The sequence below is a fragment of the Canis lupus genome, chromosome 9, assembly GCF_048164855.1.
Source record: "Canis lupus baileyi chromosome 9, mCanLup2.hap1, whole genome shotgun sequence".
NCBI lineage: Eukaryota > Metazoa > Chordata > Mammalia > Carnivora > Canidae > Canis > Canis lupus.
In genome coordinates this window covers 4,840,221-4,857,320 of record NC_132846.1, presented here as the reverse complement: position 1 = coordinate 4,857,320, position 17,100 = coordinate 4,840,221, and the positions used below count along the sequence as shown (strand labels likewise).

Here is a 17,100-nt window from a genome sequence, read left to right as displayed (position 1 = left end):
GCAGATTGTTCAGAAGGAGGCAGAGCGGGCTGAACGGGCCAAGGAGCGGGAGAAGCGGCGGAAAGAGCAAGAAGAGGAAGAGCAAAAGGAGCGGGAGAAGGAAGCAGAACGGGAACGGACCCGACAGCTGGAGCGGGAGAAGCGGCGAGAGCACAGCCGAGAGAGGGACAGGGAAAGAGAGAGGGAAAGGGAGCGTGACAGGGGTGATCGAGATCGGGATAGGGAGAGGGACCGGGAGCGAGGCCGGGAGAGAGACCGCAGAGAAACCAAGCGCCACAGCAGGAGCCGGAGTCGGAGCACACCTGTGCGGGACCGGGGTGGGCGCCGCTAGCTGGGAACACACGAGGGAGAGCTGCAGGCATCAGCCCCTGGGGGGTTCAAGGCCACAGAGGGATAGGTACAATCTCCACCTCCCCAGAACCAGGGGTCTTTCACACCATTTACCCAGTGCTGAAGTATGGCTGCCACCTGTCCCCACATACCAAATGGAGCAGTGGCCATCTTTCCCCCCAAAGCCCCACCCCCATAACCTATCTCTTGGGAGTTAGCCCTCTCCTCCCTCTCATTTCCCATTGTTAAGTTTGAGAGGAAAGAGCTAGGTTAGGGAGGAAGGTGGTTGGCCCAGAGAGGTGGGGAGCAGCCAGGAGCCCCAAACCTCTCATTTTTCCTCCATCCTGCTCACCACCTCCTTTGGGTACTCACAGCCCCCTCTTGGGAACAGCCGGGGCCAGGACTGGGTCACCTATGAGCTGAATCAGCATCTCCTCCTGAGTCCCAGGGCCCCTGCAGTTCCCAGTCTCTTCTGTCCTGCAGCCCTTGCCTCCTGCCCACAGGTTCCACTTTATATCCACCTTTTCCTTTTCAATTTTTATTTTTATTTTTTTTATTATTAAATGATGTGGTCTATGGAAAATAATAAAAATCTGACTTAGTTTTAAATTGTGTGACTGGCTTTCCTTGGGCGGGGCCTGGCTGGGGGAGACTTGAAGAGGAAGGCTGAGGCGTGCGCTCGGCCGCTTCCCGGGGCAGGCTGCTGCTTCCTGCAGCCCGGACTTCCCGCCCGCCGTGCGCGCCTTGGCCCTGCCCGCCTTGCCGCGGAGGGCCGGGGAAGAGCGCTGGGCAGAGGAGGGCCCCTTTGGAGGCAGTTGGTCGCCTGCTGCCACCTTCAAGGCGCCTTCCGCAGCGGCCGCCAGGGGGCGGCAGCCACTCGCTCAGTGGGCGCCTGTAAACGAGCTTCCCCAAAAGGCTCCACTCCCCGCCGCTGTCGTGCCTCGCTCCCTGACCTGCTCCCTGGGCCCAGCCCGCGGACGCCCCTGGACCCTGTGCCGGCCTTAGCCGCCCGGTCGGCCGGCTGTGCTGCCCCGCGCGGACTCCCCAAATGCCGCCGCCTTGCGGCCGGCCTCGCAGCAGCCCCGGAGGCGGCGCCGGAGCGGAGCGGAGCGGAGCGGAGCGGGAGCCGGGCCTCTCCGCAGCCGGCTCCCAAGTCCCGCCTCACCGCGCGCTCGCCCGTCGCCCCCTGCGGGGGGCGTGCGGGGCCGCTCGGCGCTCCCGGCTGCACCCTCCCCGCAGCCAGCCCTTGGGAGACGCCTGGCGCCGGGGCCTGGACGTCCTCCCGCCCGAGTGCCCCGCCGGCCGCGGCGGGCCCGGCCGGGGGGGCGCCGCATCTGTATGCGCCGGGCGGCCCGGCAGCGCCGCCCCCGCCCCCGCCGCGCGGGCCCGGGCTGGCCGGGGAGGGTCGGAGGCTGGGCTCTCCCGCGCGCCGCGGAGCCGCCTCGCTCCTCCGCAGGCGGAGCCTCCTTCCCCCGCCCCCTCCGTCTCGCTCCCTTGTTCTCGCCGGGGCCGCTCAGACCTGCAGCGGAGCCGCGGCGCCCGCTCGGATCCGCTCGGGGCTGCGCCCCCGGGACCGGCGGCGGGGGCGGGGGGAAGCTCCCCCCGGCCTGGGCTCCACAGCGCTGCCAGGTAAGGGCGCCGGCCCCGGGGTCGGGGGCCCGCCGAGGGGCAGCAGGGGGCCCGCAGCCTGCGGGTGTCCTCGGAGCGGTGCGCTCCGCGGCGGGGAGCCCGCTGCCGGCCCCTCTCCCGCGCTCTCGTTCCCTTCTTCCCTCGCACCTCTCTCTCCTTTCCCCATTTTCCTCCCCGCCAGTTCGCCTCTCCTCTGCCCCTTCCGTCTCCCTGTCGCCCTGTCTTTCTCCACCTCCTCTTCCCCTTTGCCGTCTCCTTCCCCTACCTTTCCTTTCCCGTCTTCTCTTTGCCTTTTCCCGCTCTCCCTTCCTTCCCGTCCCTCCGCTCTCCCTCCTCTCCCCGTTCTGCTATCCTGTTTCCCACTCCTCCAGCCCTTCCCTTCTCCTCCTTCTCCTCGTCCCGCCTCCCGCTCCGTCCCCGGCTTCCCTCGGGCTTCCCCTCTTCTCCCCCCGGAGGGCAAGGACTGGCAGGTGTGTGTCTGCTCCAGGGAAGGAGGGGCGGCAGCACAGCTGCCTGAGGGGTCCCCCCGGGGGAGAGGGTGGACACCGCGGTGGGAAGGGTCCTCTCCCCAGCCGCCTTCCCGCAGCCCCTCCTGGCTTGCCTCCTCTCCCAGATTGAAGTTCCCGAGGCCTGCTCTGACCCCCGGAGCTCAGCGCTGCCCCCGCCAGCCCATCACAGGCAGGAAGCCCTCCCACCCCCGCACCCCCAAGCCTGTTACCTGTGACTCTCTGCCTGTCAGACCCCGGGCTGCCTCCTGGGGTCCCTTTCCTTGTGTCTCCTGCTGCCATTCTGTCTCAGTCTGTGCTGGACGGTGCCTGAGCCTGGGTCTCACGTCAGTAACAGGGAGTCTGGAGTCTGCTCTCCCCTCCCAGCCTCCTGGCCCTGCCACCACCCGCCCCCCCCACTCTACCCCTTCTTCTTTAGGCTCCTGCCCCCTCACCCCACTCTGCCTCCTGAACCCAATCCCCCTTCAAGGACTTCAGCTGGCAGGGTGGGCTGGGGGCAGCACCCGGAGAGGTGGGGTTCCCTGTGGAGGAGGGACTTTCGCTGGCTCTCCACCCTGTCTTAAGCTGCACTCCTTATCATAGCTCAGCCTGACCCCAGACACCCTGAGACCACACCTCCTCGAATCCCAGCCCCTGGATCTTCAGCCCTTTTCCTGGGAGTCCCCAACTCCTCCAGCCCCCCAGCTGGCTGCTTACCCAGCCTGGGAGAACAGGGGCCGGATCTGGGGTTCCATACCCTCTCGGCATCCCACCTTCCTGTTTTCTTCCCCAGCTTCTCTGCTCAGAGTTGACTGGCTAGAGATTTATCAGCTTGTAGGGCTGGAGGTGAATATAGGCAGAGCCTGGGTGGAGGGGGGGGATCAGATTGTGTGCTCTGTCTCAGTCTGGGCTCCAGGCAGTGGGGTGTCTGGTTCCCTGGAGGGCTGATCTTCAGCATCTAATTTGGGTTGGGGGTGGGGAGAGTCAAGGGCTTCCTTGACCCTGAACAGCTACCTGCCCTACAGGTGTGGATCCATGGGATAGCCCCAGCACCTCCACCCTTCTACCCCAGCCGGCTCATGCCTCAGTACCCAGACACAGTGAACAGAGCCCTGGCTGGAGCCCAAACATGTGGGGCCTGGTGAGGCTCCTGCTGGCCTGGCTGGGTGGCTGGGGCTGCATGGGGCGCTTGGCCGCCCCAGCCCAGGCCTGGGCAGGGTCCCACGGGGGCCCAGGACCAGTACTGCTGCGGAACCGGAGGAGCTGGGTGTGGAACCAGTTCTTTGTCATTGAGGAATATGCCGGTCCAGAGCCCGTCCTCATTGGTAAGGTAAGGACCAGCCCTTCCCGAGTCTGCCCTGACTCTCTAGGCCCTTAGGCCCTGCCCTGCAACTTCACCACTTCTTCAATGACCTTGGGTCCCTCAGGAGTCCCAACGCTCCACCAGTCCTAGACTTAGACTCTTCACCCTTCCTGTCCCTGTGCCTGGAACCTGCTGCCATTTTTCCCTGACCCCTACAGCTGCACTCGGATGTGGACAGGGGCGAGGGCCGCACCAAGTACCTGCTGACCGGGGAGGGGGCAGGCACTGTATTTGTGATTGATGAGGCCACAGGCAATATCCATGTCACCAAGAGCCTGGACCGGGAGGAGAAGGCACAGTACGTTCTGCTTGCCCAAGCCGTGGACCGAGCCTCAAACCGGCCTCTGGAGCCCCCATCAGAGTTCATCATCAAGGTGCAAGACATTAATGACAATCCACCTATCTTTCCCCTCGGGCCCTACCATGCCACGGTGCCCGAGATGTCCAATGTCGGTGAGTACCCCAACTCTGACCGTCCCAGGCCCCATCTCCCAGAGCACCCTCACCTCTCCTCCCCGCATTGCTCTCGTGTCTGGGTCCCCCTCATGTGCTGTTCTTTCCCACCTGGCCCTGCCCCTGCTGAGTGGGGTGCCGGGATCCTCCACAGGGACATCAGTGATCCAGGTGACTGCTCACGATGCCGATGACCCCAGCTATGGGAACAGCGCCAAGCTGGTGTACACCGTGCTGGATGGACTGCCCTTCTTCTCTGTGGACCCCCAGACAGGTAAGGAGAGAGCTCGGAGCCGGGTGGGGCAGCCATGCGGGCAGGTGGCCCCTGATGCGTTGTGTCTCCCCAGGAGTGGTGCGCACTGCTGTCCCCAACATGGACCGGGAGACCCAGGAGGAGTTCTTGGTGGTGATTCAGGCCAAGGACATGGGCGGCCACATGGGGGGGCTGTCGGGCAGCACTACAGTGACAGTCACCCTCAGCGACGTCAACGACAACCCCCCCAAGTTCCCTCAGAGTAAGGGGCCAGGGATGCTTGGGGAGCCATCCTTTGACCACCCCCACCCCCTGCATCTTCGGGAGAAGCCCTCCCCCCAGCCAGACCCCAGGATATGGAAGTGCTGGGGACCTAACAATGTCTCCTGTCATTCCCCTCCCCCCGCGCCCCGTCAAGGCCTCTACCAGTTCTCTGTGGTGGAAACGGCGGGGCCAGGCACCCTGGTGGGCCGGCTGCGGGCCCAGGACCCAGACCTGGGGGACAATGCCCTCATGGCATATAGCATCCTGGACGGAGAGGGGTCTGAAGCCTTCAGCATCAGCACAGACTCCCAGGGTCGAGATGGGCTCCTCGCTGTCCGCAAGGTTAGCCCCCTGCCCCCTGACACTTGCACACGCGTGCTCGTACCTGCCTCCTGCCCCACGAGGCACACTCCTGACCGGTCTAGAACAGACTCAGGACCACTGCATTGGAAATTAGAGATCATGGTCATCTCGTCCTCTTTCAGATGAGGGACTGGGGCCCAGCAAGGGGGAGAGACTGGTCCAGGACTTCAAATGTAGCCAGGCTCTGATGGAGCTGGGGACAGACCTAGTGTCACAGACTAAGTAACCTGCCTCCCCCTGACCACCACGGCCACTGGCCCTCAGTGCCCACCTCTCCTCTCAGGTGGGCTGAGCACTGGATGCATGGGGAGGGGACCTCTCACCTTCCAGGCTTTCCATGTGCCTCAGTCCCTCCCACTCCCTGCCCCTTAGACCCTAGACTTCGAGACCCGTCGCTCCTATTCCTTCCGTGTGGAGGCCACCAACACCCTCATCGACCCAGCCTACCTGCGGCGAGGGCCCTTCAAGGATGTGGCCTCGGTGCATGTGGCTGTGCAGGACGCCCCAGAGCCACCTGCCTTCACCCAGGCTGCCTATCACCTGGCAGTGCCTGAGAACAAAGCTCCTGGGACGCTGGTAGGCCAGGTCTCAGCGGCCGATCTGGATTCCCCAGCCAGCCCAATCAGGTGAGCTGGGGTGTGGGCCAGGGAAGGGCCAAGGGCCGGGCCTCAGGGAAGGAAAAAGGATGGGCCCCCTTCACTGAAAATCCCACTCACCTCCTGGCAGAGGTCTCCCTCCCTGCAGGGCTGGGGGGCTGGGAAAGGCCTGAAGGACCCTCCTCCCATCACCCAATTCCACCCATCCCTCTGGGAAGATGGCCGTGGTGCCTCCCAGTGGCAGGGCAAGCAGATTGCAAGCTCATCTGATGATGCTGTTGCTGGGTGCCTGGATGGCTGCCACTCTTGGTCACTCCCTCAGCCCTGCACATTTCACCCACTTGATCACATTCAGTTCTCACAACAGCCCTGTGAGGTAGGCACGCTCATCCCCAGTTGTTTTAGAGGCCCATCCCTGAGAGGTTAAGTTCTTTGCCCAAGGTCACATGGTCAGTAAGCAGCAGAGCTGGGACCAGAATCCAGATTTGTCTGCCTTGAGTGGAGCCCACTCTTCCCACCTTTCGGCTTCCCTGTCACAGGAATGAGGCAGGTGCTGGTGTCATTCCCATTTCGTAGTTAAGTAAACAGGGGTTAAACCACTCACCCCAGGTCACACAGCTGGCCTAAGGCAGAGCAAGACTGGAGTCCCTGGGTCCCCAGAACAGAGCCCAGAAGTCAAAAAGACAGGCTGTTTATCCTCCCTTCCACCTCTTTCTGTCTCTCCCCCACCATGAAACCCAGTCCCCCCGAGTCTTAAGACAGGCGTTTAATGTTGGTGACTCCTCCAAGTGGTTTGTCTTTTAAGGGGACCCTAATGTGAATTATGGCCCTGGGTACCCGGGGCAGGCTAAACCCAAAGAGTTCAGGCTCTCCGCCCAGAAGAGCCAAGAGGCCCTGCAAGGTGAACAGAAGGGAGGGAGGAGTAGCAGGAAGCTTTGGCCCTGCCCCCAGATCAGCCCCCAGCTCCGCTCCATCTTCCCCAGATACTCCATCCTCCCCCACTCGGACCCAGAGCGCTGCTTCTCTATCGAGCCGGAAGCCGGCACGCTCCGCACGGTGGTGCCCCTGGACCGCGAGGCTCGAGTCTGGCACAACCTCACAGTGTTGGCCACAGAGCTCGGTGAGGAGCCCTGGGCCCCCTGGAGAGGGAGGAGGCCACAGTCACCTGGCAGAGGAGCTGTCCCTGAGCCGGCAGGGGGGAGGCGGTCACTGCCACCATGCCTCACCAGGGCACAGCACTGGGTTCCCAGCCTGGATCATCACCACCAGGCAGGCCTCCCAGTCTCTGAGGCCGGGCTGGCCTGGGCACGAAGGATCTGCCTACACATTCCCTTGACTTGAAATTCACTCCCATACCTGACTTGCCCCATCTGGAAATAGACCTAACCTCAAATAGCTCCTAACCCCTAGGAAACCCCAGGCTGCACCCTGGCAGACCCTGCCCTGCCCTGCCCACTGGCCGCTTCAGGCTGAAGCCAGGAGCCCTGGCAGGGCTGGGCCCCTCCTCTGGAGGCTGACTGGGGGGGCTCCAGCAGCCCCTCCCAGGGAAGCCATGCAGAGAGCCCTCAAGGTAGAAGAGAGGGGCCAGTTCCTTCCCCTGTCAGCTACCAGTCACCAGCAGCTTGGTTTGGCTGCCTCTGGGTGGCCACGGCCCATGGAGGCAGGGAGACCTTCATCCCCTCTGTGAACCTACCCTTATCAGTCCTGCTCACGCCCCAGGGTCTCCTACCATTACTGCCCGTGTCCCGTCTACGAGGACTGTCATTGTGTGCATAGATGTCTGTGTGTGTCACTGAAGAGCCGTATGTATGTATGTGCACATGCAAGTGTGAAATTCCATGTTTGTGAAAATACACATACACACGTACGTGTGTCTCAACTGAGTAGAGTATTTGTGCTTACATGTAATTAGCTGTATGTGATGACAGGTACTCGTAGCTGTTGTATATATTGTTTTGTGTATGTCAGTGTGCGTGGACAGAGTATTTATTGCTTATTGTGTACCGGGTACTGTTCTGAGTGCCAAATGTGGACTAAGTAACGTAATCACCACCACAACTTTATGAGGAAGGCATGTTTATGTCCCCATTTGAAAACAAGGAAACTCAGGCAAAGTGAAGTCAACTAACTTCCCAAGGTCACGCCAACGTTAAGGGGCAGAGCCACCAGATCCTGAGAGGCTGCAGAGTCACAGCCCTTATCTCCTCCACCACCTTGCCTCTCATGTGTAGAATTTTAAGTGGACGGGTTTCTGTTTATGTCCATGTGGCTGTGCGTGACATGGCGTTGCATGCATGTCCGTGCTGTGAATGTCCCTGTGTGTGTATATAGTGTGTTTGTAGTTGCCTGGGTATACATAGCCAACCATCTACATGCATGCGTGCTTGTGTGTGTGTGTGTTTCCCTCCTTGCCTTCTCACCGTCCCACCAATCCTGCACTCCAGCAAACCTGATATCAACTAGCGGGCCCTGGGCCCTTCCTGCGGAAAGGAAGGGAGCCCCGAAGCCCTTGCTGGGGGGCCCACCCAGCCGCCTTTGCCCGGGCTGGGTCCCCAGCCCCTCCCCCAGGGCCAGCCAGCTCTCTCCCCACCTGGGAGAAGACTAACAAACCTGGGAGGTTCAGCCAGGAGAGGTGAGCAGTAGGGTGGGCAGGGATACCTGTTTTCCATTCTTTCTTGGGTGGCATTGGCAGTGAGGAGCAAGTCAGGGTAATGATGGGGAGCCACCTAATGAAGGGTTGTGGGAAAAAGGGGGCCTGTTTATGGCGGTGGCACCCAGGCTGGCCTGGCTCCCAAGGCCGACTCTTAGTCCTACTCATTGCTATACCAGAGCCTCCCAGACCTCTGATGGAGCATGTGTGTGTGTGTGTCTGTCTGTGTCTGTGTCTGTCTGTCTGTCCCACTAGTGCTGTGTATGAAAATGTGTTGTCTTGACTCTGGAGTGACACTAAATGCACTGGGTATCTCGAACATCCACTTCATATATGTTGTATTTGTTTTAAATGCTGAGTATACATCGAATCTATGGTATGAATGTGTTTATTTCAGGCCTACTGTCCGTGTGCCTCCTGTATGGCACCTTCTGTCTACCTTTCATTTACGAGGCATGTGCCCTGCATGTGGGTTACTATATATGTATCTAATGGGTGCTTCATGCCTGTTGAATGTATGTTCCACACTGCATACATCTCAGCTCTTATGTGAATGTTGCATGCTCTTGGTGGTGTTCCATTCATTGCACAACACTGTTGCTTGCATATTGCATGCATATACCATGTGTTGCATGTACATGCTGTGTGCCACATGTGGCACCCCTGCACATGCACCATGTGTGTTGTGTGTAAACTCTGTGTGAGGGGGGTGCATGTGTTCATGTTCTGGCTTCAGACAGCTCCACACAGGTCTCCCGTGTGCAAGTGGCCATCCAGATCCTGGATGAGAATGACAACGCTCCCCAGCTGGCTGAGCCCTATGACACCTTCGTATGTGATTCTGCAGCCCCTGGCCAGGTGAGCTGCTGAGGCAGAAGGCTTGGCTTAAGACCTCCAGCTGCCCACTCCATACAAGGCCTCTCTTCTTCCTCCCAGCTGATTCAGATCATCCGGGCCCTGGACAGAGATGAAGTGGGCAACAGTAGCCGAGTCTCCCTTCAGGGTCCTCTGGGCCCCGATGCCAACTTCACTGTCCGCGACAACCAAGGTGGGTAGCCTCCTACTACTGTGCCCTTGCCCACCTCCCTGCTCTTCTCCTCCCCTACCACGCTCTGGCCCAACCTGCCTAACCCCTTCCCACACATCTGGGCTCCCTCCACCTAACAGAAGGCAGAAGTGGATTTGCACACATTTACTCTTTGCACACCTTCCCCATTGGAAGCTGTCTCCCTAGGCTACACCCACCCTCCTGGGAAGGTGTCTCACAAGGGGGCCCTCTTCCACATACCTTCCCTCTCCCACAGATGGCTCCGCCAGCCTGCTGCTGCCCTCTCGCCCTGCTCCACCCCGCCAGGCACCCTATCTGATTCCCATAGAACTGTGGGACTGGGGGCAGCCGGCCCTGAGCAGCACTGCCACAGTGACTATCAGCGTGTGCCGCTGCCGACCCGATGGCTCTGTGGCCTCCTGCCGGCCCGAGGCTCAGCTCTCACCCACAGGGCTCAGCACTGGGGCCCTGCTTGCCATCATCACCTGCGTGGGCACCCTGCTTGGTAAGTCAGGCCACCTTAGGACATAGATTGGGGTCCAAGCCTGTAGGGGATGTAGAGAGGAGCCAGGCCCCCGGAAATGGGGAAATCCACCCTAGGGTTTAAAGGATTTTCCCACTGCCTCGTGTGTCCAAGAGAAAAATTCTAGCCTCACTTCCCTGACATTACCAATCGGCAATGACAGTAACAAGCCATAAAAAGTGTTTATTGAAGCCTGACTCGGGACCTTGTGTGATGCCCAGCACCCCGCTTGTGCTATTTCATTTCATCCTTTCAAGAGCCCTGAGGGAGACTCTTTCCGTGTTTTCCACACAAGCTCTCTAAGGGGCAGAGAGGTTCAGAGAAGCGAAGCCACGGCCCACAGTCACACGGGGAGTCCGGGGTGCAGTCAGGACTCAGACGAGGGTATACCAGATGTCAAAGCCAGGTCTCACCACCCTTAGGCCTCCCTGTGTCCTCTGTCTTCAACCTGCTCTACCTGAGAGCAGGATGGAAGGGAAGGAAGCAGGCCGCCCCGCCCCCAGCCCCGTGGGCTCAGAGGCCTATGTGCACCCTCCTCCCCCCCCCCCCCCCCAGCCCTGGTAGTGCTCTTTGCGGCCCTGCGGAGGCAGAAGCAGGAGGCACTGATGGTGCTGGAGGAGGAGGACGTCCGCGAGAACATCATCACCTATGACGACGAGGGCGGTGGCGAGGAGGACACGGAAGCCTTCGACATCAGCGCCCTGCAGAACCCCGACGGGGCGGCCCCGCCGAACCCCGGGCCACCAGCACGCCGCGACGTCCTGCCCCGGGCCCGGGCACCCCGCCAGCCCAGGCCCCCCGGGCCCGCCGACGTGGCCCAGCTCCTGGCACTGAGGCTCCGTGAAGCGGACGACGACCCCAGCGTGCCACCCTACGACTCGGTGCAGGTGTACGGCTACGAGGGCCGCGGCTCCTCCTGCGGCTCCCTCAGCTCCCTGGGCTCCTGCAGCGAGGCCGGGGGCGCCCTGGGCCCTGCTGAGCCGCTGGACGACTGGGGGCCGCTCTTCCGCACCCTGGCCGAGCTGTACGGGGCCAAGGAGCCCCCGGCCCCCTGAGACCCGCCCCGGCCCTGCCTGCTGCGTGGTGGGGCAGCCCGCACAGGCCCTCTGAGTGAGCCCCCGGTCCACCCCAGGGCCCAGGCAGGCGGCAGCAGCCCGCGGGAGAGCCCCCCAGGCCTCCTCTGGCCTGTGTCCCTCCTCCCAGCTTCCCCAGGGCAACCTCCTTCTTACCTCCCTCCTCCTGAGTGGTCTGTTTGTCTCCCTCCAGGATCTGTCTCTCTCTGTAGCACTCTCCTGTCTAGGTCTGGATTGTGTGGCTCGACTCTGAATCTCTCCGTTCTTTCACTGTGATTCCACTCTCTCCGTGACTCTGTGTTCGTCTGCCGGATTCTAAATCTCTCACACACCTTCTCTCTGTCTCCCTTGCCCACACACATGCTCTGTGTCTGTCTTCTGCCCACATCTGCCTGCATTCTCTCCGGGTCCCTATGACTGGCTTTTTCAGTTTTTTTCTGTTGTCCATCCCAAAAGCAAGAGAAACTTCCAGCCACTGCTGCCCACCCTCCTGCGGGGGGATGTTCGGCCCCAGGTCAGTGCCTCTAGATGATGAGAGGGGAAAGAAGAGGGTGCAGGCACAGGGATGGCCTAAAGCCCTCCTCCACTCACAACCTCCCACCCTCGGCTCTCCTGTCTTTCCAGACCTGCCCGCATGGTTCCATCCATCACTCATGGCCTCATCCTGGCTCCACTGGCCTCCAGCAGAGAGAGGATGCCAGCCCACCTCCCAGGGCCAGAGCTCCAGCCCCCCACATGGCCGCCTCCCTGGAGCTCTGCCCGGCTGTTGGCCTGCCCTGGGCATCCCAGCTCTGGGCATTGTCTTGTGTGCTTCCCAGGCCCCAGGGGGAGGGGTGGGAAAGGAAAGGGGGAGGCAGCTGGGGAAGGGGAAAAAGGGAGGAAGGGGAGGGGCCTCCATCTCTAATTTCATAATAAACAAACACTTTATTTTCTAAAGCTGGAGCCCTCTTTCCAGTTCTGCATGCAGGTTTCTGTACAGAGCTTCACCGGAGCTTCACTGTGCTGAAGGGCGGGAGGAGAGGCCCAACCCAACCCCTCTGGCTCCCTTCTTCTTAGAGGGGCAGTCCATTCATGTCCCTCTCCATTCAGGGAGTTGTTGGTACCCCCACTGCCAACTCTCCTATCCCTTACTGATCTCAAAATCAATAGGGGACTGGGGAAGCTAGCTATCCAGGGGGCAAGGGGCCCAATCAAAGTCAGCTGGGGTGGGAGCTGAGCAGAGGGCCATCATTTCTCAGTGTACACTCCCTGAGCAGAGGAGGGAGGTCCTAACTCCAGGCAGGGCTCCCAGTGATACAAGGACGTGGGTCAGGACAGGTCCTCATGACCCTCCCCTTCCAGTGTAGGGTGCTGCCACTCTGGGGAAGCTACTCCAGTGGGAAGAGGCCTTCTCTCACACTTTCCATGCCTGTTTGGTTAGGGCAACCAGATAGCAGGAGAACAGGACCCCTGCCCTAGGGCTGGATTGGCATTTACTGTTTAGAGTGGAACTGGACCCCTGACTGGCCAAAGGCCTGTGCAAGAGCAGACCAGCTGTCCCTGGTGAAGGAGCCGATTAGAAGCCAACACCCCAGGCATGGTGTCAGAAGGACAGGGTTTTCCAGTTCAGGGCAGGATGGGCAAACTCTCTGCCCCTTTGGCCTCACCCCAACATCTGCATCAAGCCTTTGGGAATAAGTGGAGAAAAGGGAGAGACTGACCCATGGGTTGCTCCCAGGTGGCAAGGCATGCAGGGGCATGGGATGCTGCCCTCACCTTCTCTCCCCACCTCCCTACCAGCTTTCCTGAGGTCTGCCCCGACTCTGACTCCATTAAATTTGGAGGGACAACAGGGCCCATCAGCAAGAGCCCTGGGCTTATCTCTGGTCTCAAATACTTCATCATCTTGAAGGATAGTATCAAAGGGAGTGGAGGGGGGCAGGACCGTGGAAGGAAAGGAGAGGGAGTGGAGGGGCACGCAGACAGGAGAAGGAGGAGCTCCCTTCCTATTCTGCCCTCGCTGTGGGTTCAGTCCACCCCACCCCACCCCACCCTACCCCACCCTGGTTATGGGGAAGTGCAGGGCACAGAGCATCCCTGGGGAGTTAGCTGCAGGCAGTTCCAGAGCCTTTGACAGGGCTCAGGTGGCAACCCCAGGCACATACCACTTTTCCTCGTTCCTAGCGCTTTAGGATAGGAGTGGGAAGATGCAGCCATGGGGAATGAACAGGATGAGCTCTGCCCCCACTTCGTCTCTGCTTTCGACCATTTCTCCAAAATAAGTGACAAGGCCCAGCTTTCTCTCGGATCAGAGCCTGGCTGCTCTCCTTATCCAGGTGTTACTCTTTCTCTCCCAGTCTGTTTCCTGTCTCCTCCCTGGACACCTACCACATCTGGGTGCACACAGAGCTACAGGGTCACTCACTGCCACCAGGACACAGACCCTCATACAACTCTGTGCTTGTATGTATGCACCCTCTTATGCCTGAGTCAATCCCGTACTTGAACCCTGACCAGATTCCTGGACCCTGCCCCGAATGCCAGCCCTCCTGTATGAAGCACCTGTCAGCCACTCCTCCTCCCTCTGCCTCCAGTGCTTTCTTTCCTGAGACTCCCTGGCCTTTCTTCCCTCCTCTTAATCATGCCCCGAAGGCCAGAGCCTGAGGGTGTCCTCTGTCTGGCCAGCTCCAGCTGGAGGAATTCCTAGCAGGAAGTGCAGTGTTAGAGCTTGGGGCTCAGAGGTGGGCTGGAGGCTGAGAGGAGGGGTGTGCAGCGGGGAGGGAGGAAGGGGACTGGTAATCTTGGGCCTGGAAGTTTGGCAGGAGCCGATTGAGAGAAAGAAGGTTCAGCAACCTTCCTCCCAGCCAGTTCTATGTCTTGGTTGACTGTGCTTCCCACCCCACCCCGCCTTGGGCTTTGCCTGGAGAAGGGCAGGGCAGGGAAGGCGTCCCTCCTGGAACTGGGCACAGGCATTGCCCAGTCAGGGCTTCCATGGGAGCTGGGGACGGGCAGGAAGGGCGGGAGAGGATGCGCCAGCCCAATAGTTCTGTCTGGCACGGCCACCTCCCTCTTCGCTTTTCTTTTTTTTAAAAGATTTTATTTATTTATTCATGAGAGACACAGAGAGAGAGAGGCAGAGACACAGGCAGAGGGAGAAGCAGGCTCCATGCGCACGGAGCTGACGTGGGACTCGATCCTGAGTCTCCAGGATCAGGCCCTGGGCTGAAGGCGGCAGTAAACGGCTGAGCCACTGGGGCTGCCCACCTCCCTCTTTTCTTCATTCCCCAGAGGGAGGGGCAGGAAGGAAAGGCTGGAAAGGCGGCAAAAGGGAAGAAAGGAAGAAGGGGAAAGAGGAAAAGAAGTCTGGCAGCCACAGTGACAAGCCTGAAGACCTGAACTGAGCTCCCTCGGGCTGTGGCCTTGGCTCCAGGCCCTGGGGGTAGTGGGGGCCGCAGCCTGCGGACCTGGGGCCTCACTCAGCAGGGGTTTGGCCTGGCTGTTTTCTCCCCCACCTCACTCCCAGGTGCCTGCAGAGCCCTGGGCAGAGAAGGAAGGCGAGAAAGAGGACGGAGAAGGCCAGGCTGTGCTAAAGGAGCGCAGCTCTGGAGAGGAAGGCCGAGCTCTAAGCCTCCTCTCTGCCACTTACTGTGCGACCCCAGGCAAGTCACATAAGCCTTTGAACCTGTTTCCTCTTCGGTAAAGCAAGGATCATTTTTACCTCAGAGCCCTCATGAGAAGGGCATTCTGAAGGAGCTGGGATTGTAGTCACTAGAGTCCCTTGAGGGCAGGGGGGGAGGCCGAGGGAAGAGCAGCCCGGAGAAGCAAGCCCCTTGCCACCCACCACGCGTCCACGCTGCCCTGCCCCCCGCCCCTCTCCCCCTCCCCCCACTCCCCACCAGAGCCTGGGCACCCGCCCCACCTTCTTCCACTCCCAACTACCCTGACCAAAGCGACAAAGTGACAAAGACAAGCATAGGTGAGCACCGGAATGGGAATGGGAATGGGAATGGGAAGCACAGAAGGTGGTGAGGAGGGCCTCGCGGCGAGCCCCACGTGTGTGGTGGGCCGCGGCCCGTGGGGAGGGTCCGCTGAGGGGGGAACGTGGTGGTGGGAAGGAGGCTGGGCACCCGGAGGAACACGCTGGCCCAAGCCGTCGGCAGCGCTGGGAGGCAGGAAGGGATGGGGACTCGGGACGCGGCTGGGGACAGCCGGGGCCAGATGCTGTGAGGCGGCTCCCCTGGTGCCCAGCCCCCAGCCCCAGGTCGCGGCTTCTCACAGCATCTCAGTCCCCGCGGGCATCCTGGAGTCTCCGCGCAGGGTGGCAGGCTCAGCGTGGCCCTCCTCCGCCGCCGCCCCCTCCGGCTCCGGAAGCTTCTGCAGTTCCGAGTAGAGCACGCAGGCGTCGTCGCGTGACACATACTCCCATCCGTCCTCCCGCACGTGGAAAAGGTCTACGGAACCCCCGGAGTAGGCGTCGCGGTGGGTGGCGTGGGCCACGGCGCGCCGGGCCAGGGCGTAGGCCTCCTGGGGGCTCAGGTCGTAGCGGTAGCCGCGGTCCAGCACGCCGTAGGCGTACGGAGACCCAGAGCCCACCGAGAAGACGTTCCCCGGCAGGCGGGTGCCGTCGCTGCACACGTAGAAGAGCGCAGGCCCAGAGCGGTCCCAGCCGCACAGGGCCGTGGCCACGCACAGATCCAGGCCCCGGTAGCAAGACATCATGGCGGACAGGAGCCTGGCGGCGCCGGCCACGCTGGGCAGCCGGCCCTCCCTCAGCGCCCGCAGCCGCAGCTCCCGCCGCAGCACGCGGTACCAGGCGGCGCAGTCGGCCGAGGTGCCGGAGGTGGTGCCCAGGAGGTGCTGGTGCACGGGGATGATCTTTCGTGAGGCCGGACACGCCACGTAGTTGCCGCAGGAGGAACGCGTGTCAGCGGCGGCGATGACTCCGTGCCGGAAGCGGAAGGCCAACGTGGTAGTGCCGTGGGCCAGCCTGGGGCCGTGCAGCCGCAGGAAGGTTTGAGGGTCACAGCCCAGGGGCACGGACCAGCCACCGGCTGGAGGCAGGTGAGGCGATAGCCCCTGGGTGTCGGGGGCCTGCCACTTGCATACGTCCTGCAGAGCCATCCCTGGGGCTGAGTGATGGCTGGGAGGAGGAAGGCAGAGATCTGGGGGCTGAAGCCCGGTGAGGGAGAAGAGACGCTAAGGGGAAGTTGGGCCGCAGCCAGAACCTGCGAGGAAGGCACATGATCTGTGGCTTCACTCCTCGCTACCCCCAAGTCAGGCTTCGGGACTGGCTCTGAGGAGCAGACTCCTCCTCTACGGAGGACTGCTGACAGGTGAAAGGACAAGGCCAGTGAATCTCCACTGCTGGGAAGACGCTGCTCGTGACCCACCTGAGCGTCACCCACGGAGTCTCCTGTCTGTCATCCTCCAAGCAGGTGGAGTGGAGTGAGGGCCAGGGTAACCTCAAAGGAAAGGAGGCTTGAGTGGAAGGAGCACAGCTAGGTCCCCCTTGTTTCTCCTATGGGGGGTATTGGGCATACAAAGACAAATAAGGCTCTGTGTCTGCCCTGAAAGAGTTCCCAGGAGGTGAAGAAAAGTTGGTGCTATAATGCAATCAGAATAGAGTGCTATGAGGAGCGCCTGGCTGGCTTAGTGAGGAAAGCATGCAACTCTTGGTCTCAGGGTTGTGAGTCCAAGCCCCATGTTGGGCATAGAGATTACTTTAAAAAAAAAAAAAAAAACAGAATACGTGGGTAGCTCGGTCAATTAAGTGTCCAATTCTTGATTTTGGCTCAGGTCATGATCTCAAGGTTGTGAGATAGAGCCCTACACAGGCTCTACACTCGGTGTAGAGTCTGCTTGAGATTCTCTCTCTCCTTCTCCCTCTGCCCCTCCCCTGGCCAATGTGCTCTCTAAATAAATAAATAAATAAATAAATAAATAAATAAATAAATAAATAAATAAATAAAATATTTTAAAAAGTGCTGTGGACACTTCAAGGAAGGAGCCTTTGAGCTTGGTTTTTCTCTTTAGGAGTTTGGGGCCAGGACACTATAATGCTCAGCTCACACTTTCACTTTCTAGTCAGGTG

At 60.7% G+C, this 17,100-nt stretch overlaps 3 protein-coding genes across 14 annotated transcripts in view; 2 read left to right on the top strand and 1 right to left on the bottom strand.

Moving 5' to 3' along the window:
* Positions 1 to 939, top strand: part of ACIN1 (apoptotic chromatin condensation inducer 1) — a 34,985-nt gene extending 34,046 nt beyond the window's left edge. For all 9 annotated transcript variants that reach the window (XM_072837901.1, XM_072837900.1, XM_072837898.1 and 6 more), the window contains one exon: positions 5 to 939. In XM_072837901.1, coding sequence (XP_072694002.1) covers positions 5 to 331 — 327 coding nt within the window. In that variant the 3' untranslated portion in view covers positions 332 to 939. The remainder of the gene's footprint in view (positions 1 to 4) is intronic.
* Positions 940 to 1,803: 864 nt separating this feature from the next.
* Positions 1,804 to 11,961, top strand: CDH24 (cadherin 24). Of its 4 annotated transcripts, XM_072837891.1 has the most exons (14): positions 1,823 to 1,959; positions 2,573 to 2,637; positions 3,470 to 3,774; positions 3,966 to 4,260; positions 4,415 to 4,534; positions 4,608 to 4,775; positions 4,932 to 5,119; positions 5,513 to 5,766; positions 6,720 to 6,856; positions 9,123 to 9,244; positions 9,323 to 9,434; positions 9,691 to 9,939; positions 10,513 to 11,544; positions 11,655 to 11,961. In XM_072837891.1, the coding sequence occupies exons 3-13, from the start codon at positions 3,574 to 3,576 to the stop codon at positions 11,010 to 11,012; spliced, it is 2,346 nt and encodes a 781-aa protein (XP_072693992.1). In that variant the 5' UTR covers positions 1,823 to 1,959; positions 2,573 to 2,637; positions 3,470 to 3,573; the 3' UTR covers positions 11,013 to 11,544; positions 11,655 to 11,961. The 4 variants fall into 4 exon arrangements, with proteins under 4 accessions (XP_072693994.1, XP_072693991.1, XP_072693992.1 ...); XM_072837893.1 differs by lacking the exon at positions 2,573 to 2,637 and having other exon boundaries at positions 1,804 to 1,959; positions 4,080 to 4,260; XM_072837890.1 differs by lacking the exon at positions 2,573 to 2,637 and having other exon boundaries at positions 1,804 to 1,959.
* A 2,942-nt stretch (positions 11,962 to 14,903) lies between these two features.
* Positions 14,904 to 16,426, bottom strand: PSMB11 (proteasome subunit beta 11). Its single transcript, XM_072837710.1, has one exon. It carries the CDS (start codon positions 16,128 to 16,130, stop codon positions 15,282 to 15,284), a length of 849 nt encoding a protein of 282 aa, XP_072693811.1. The 5' UTR covers positions 16,131 to 16,426; the 3' UTR covers positions 14,904 to 15,281.
* Positions 16,427 to 17,100: the final 674 nt, after the last annotated feature.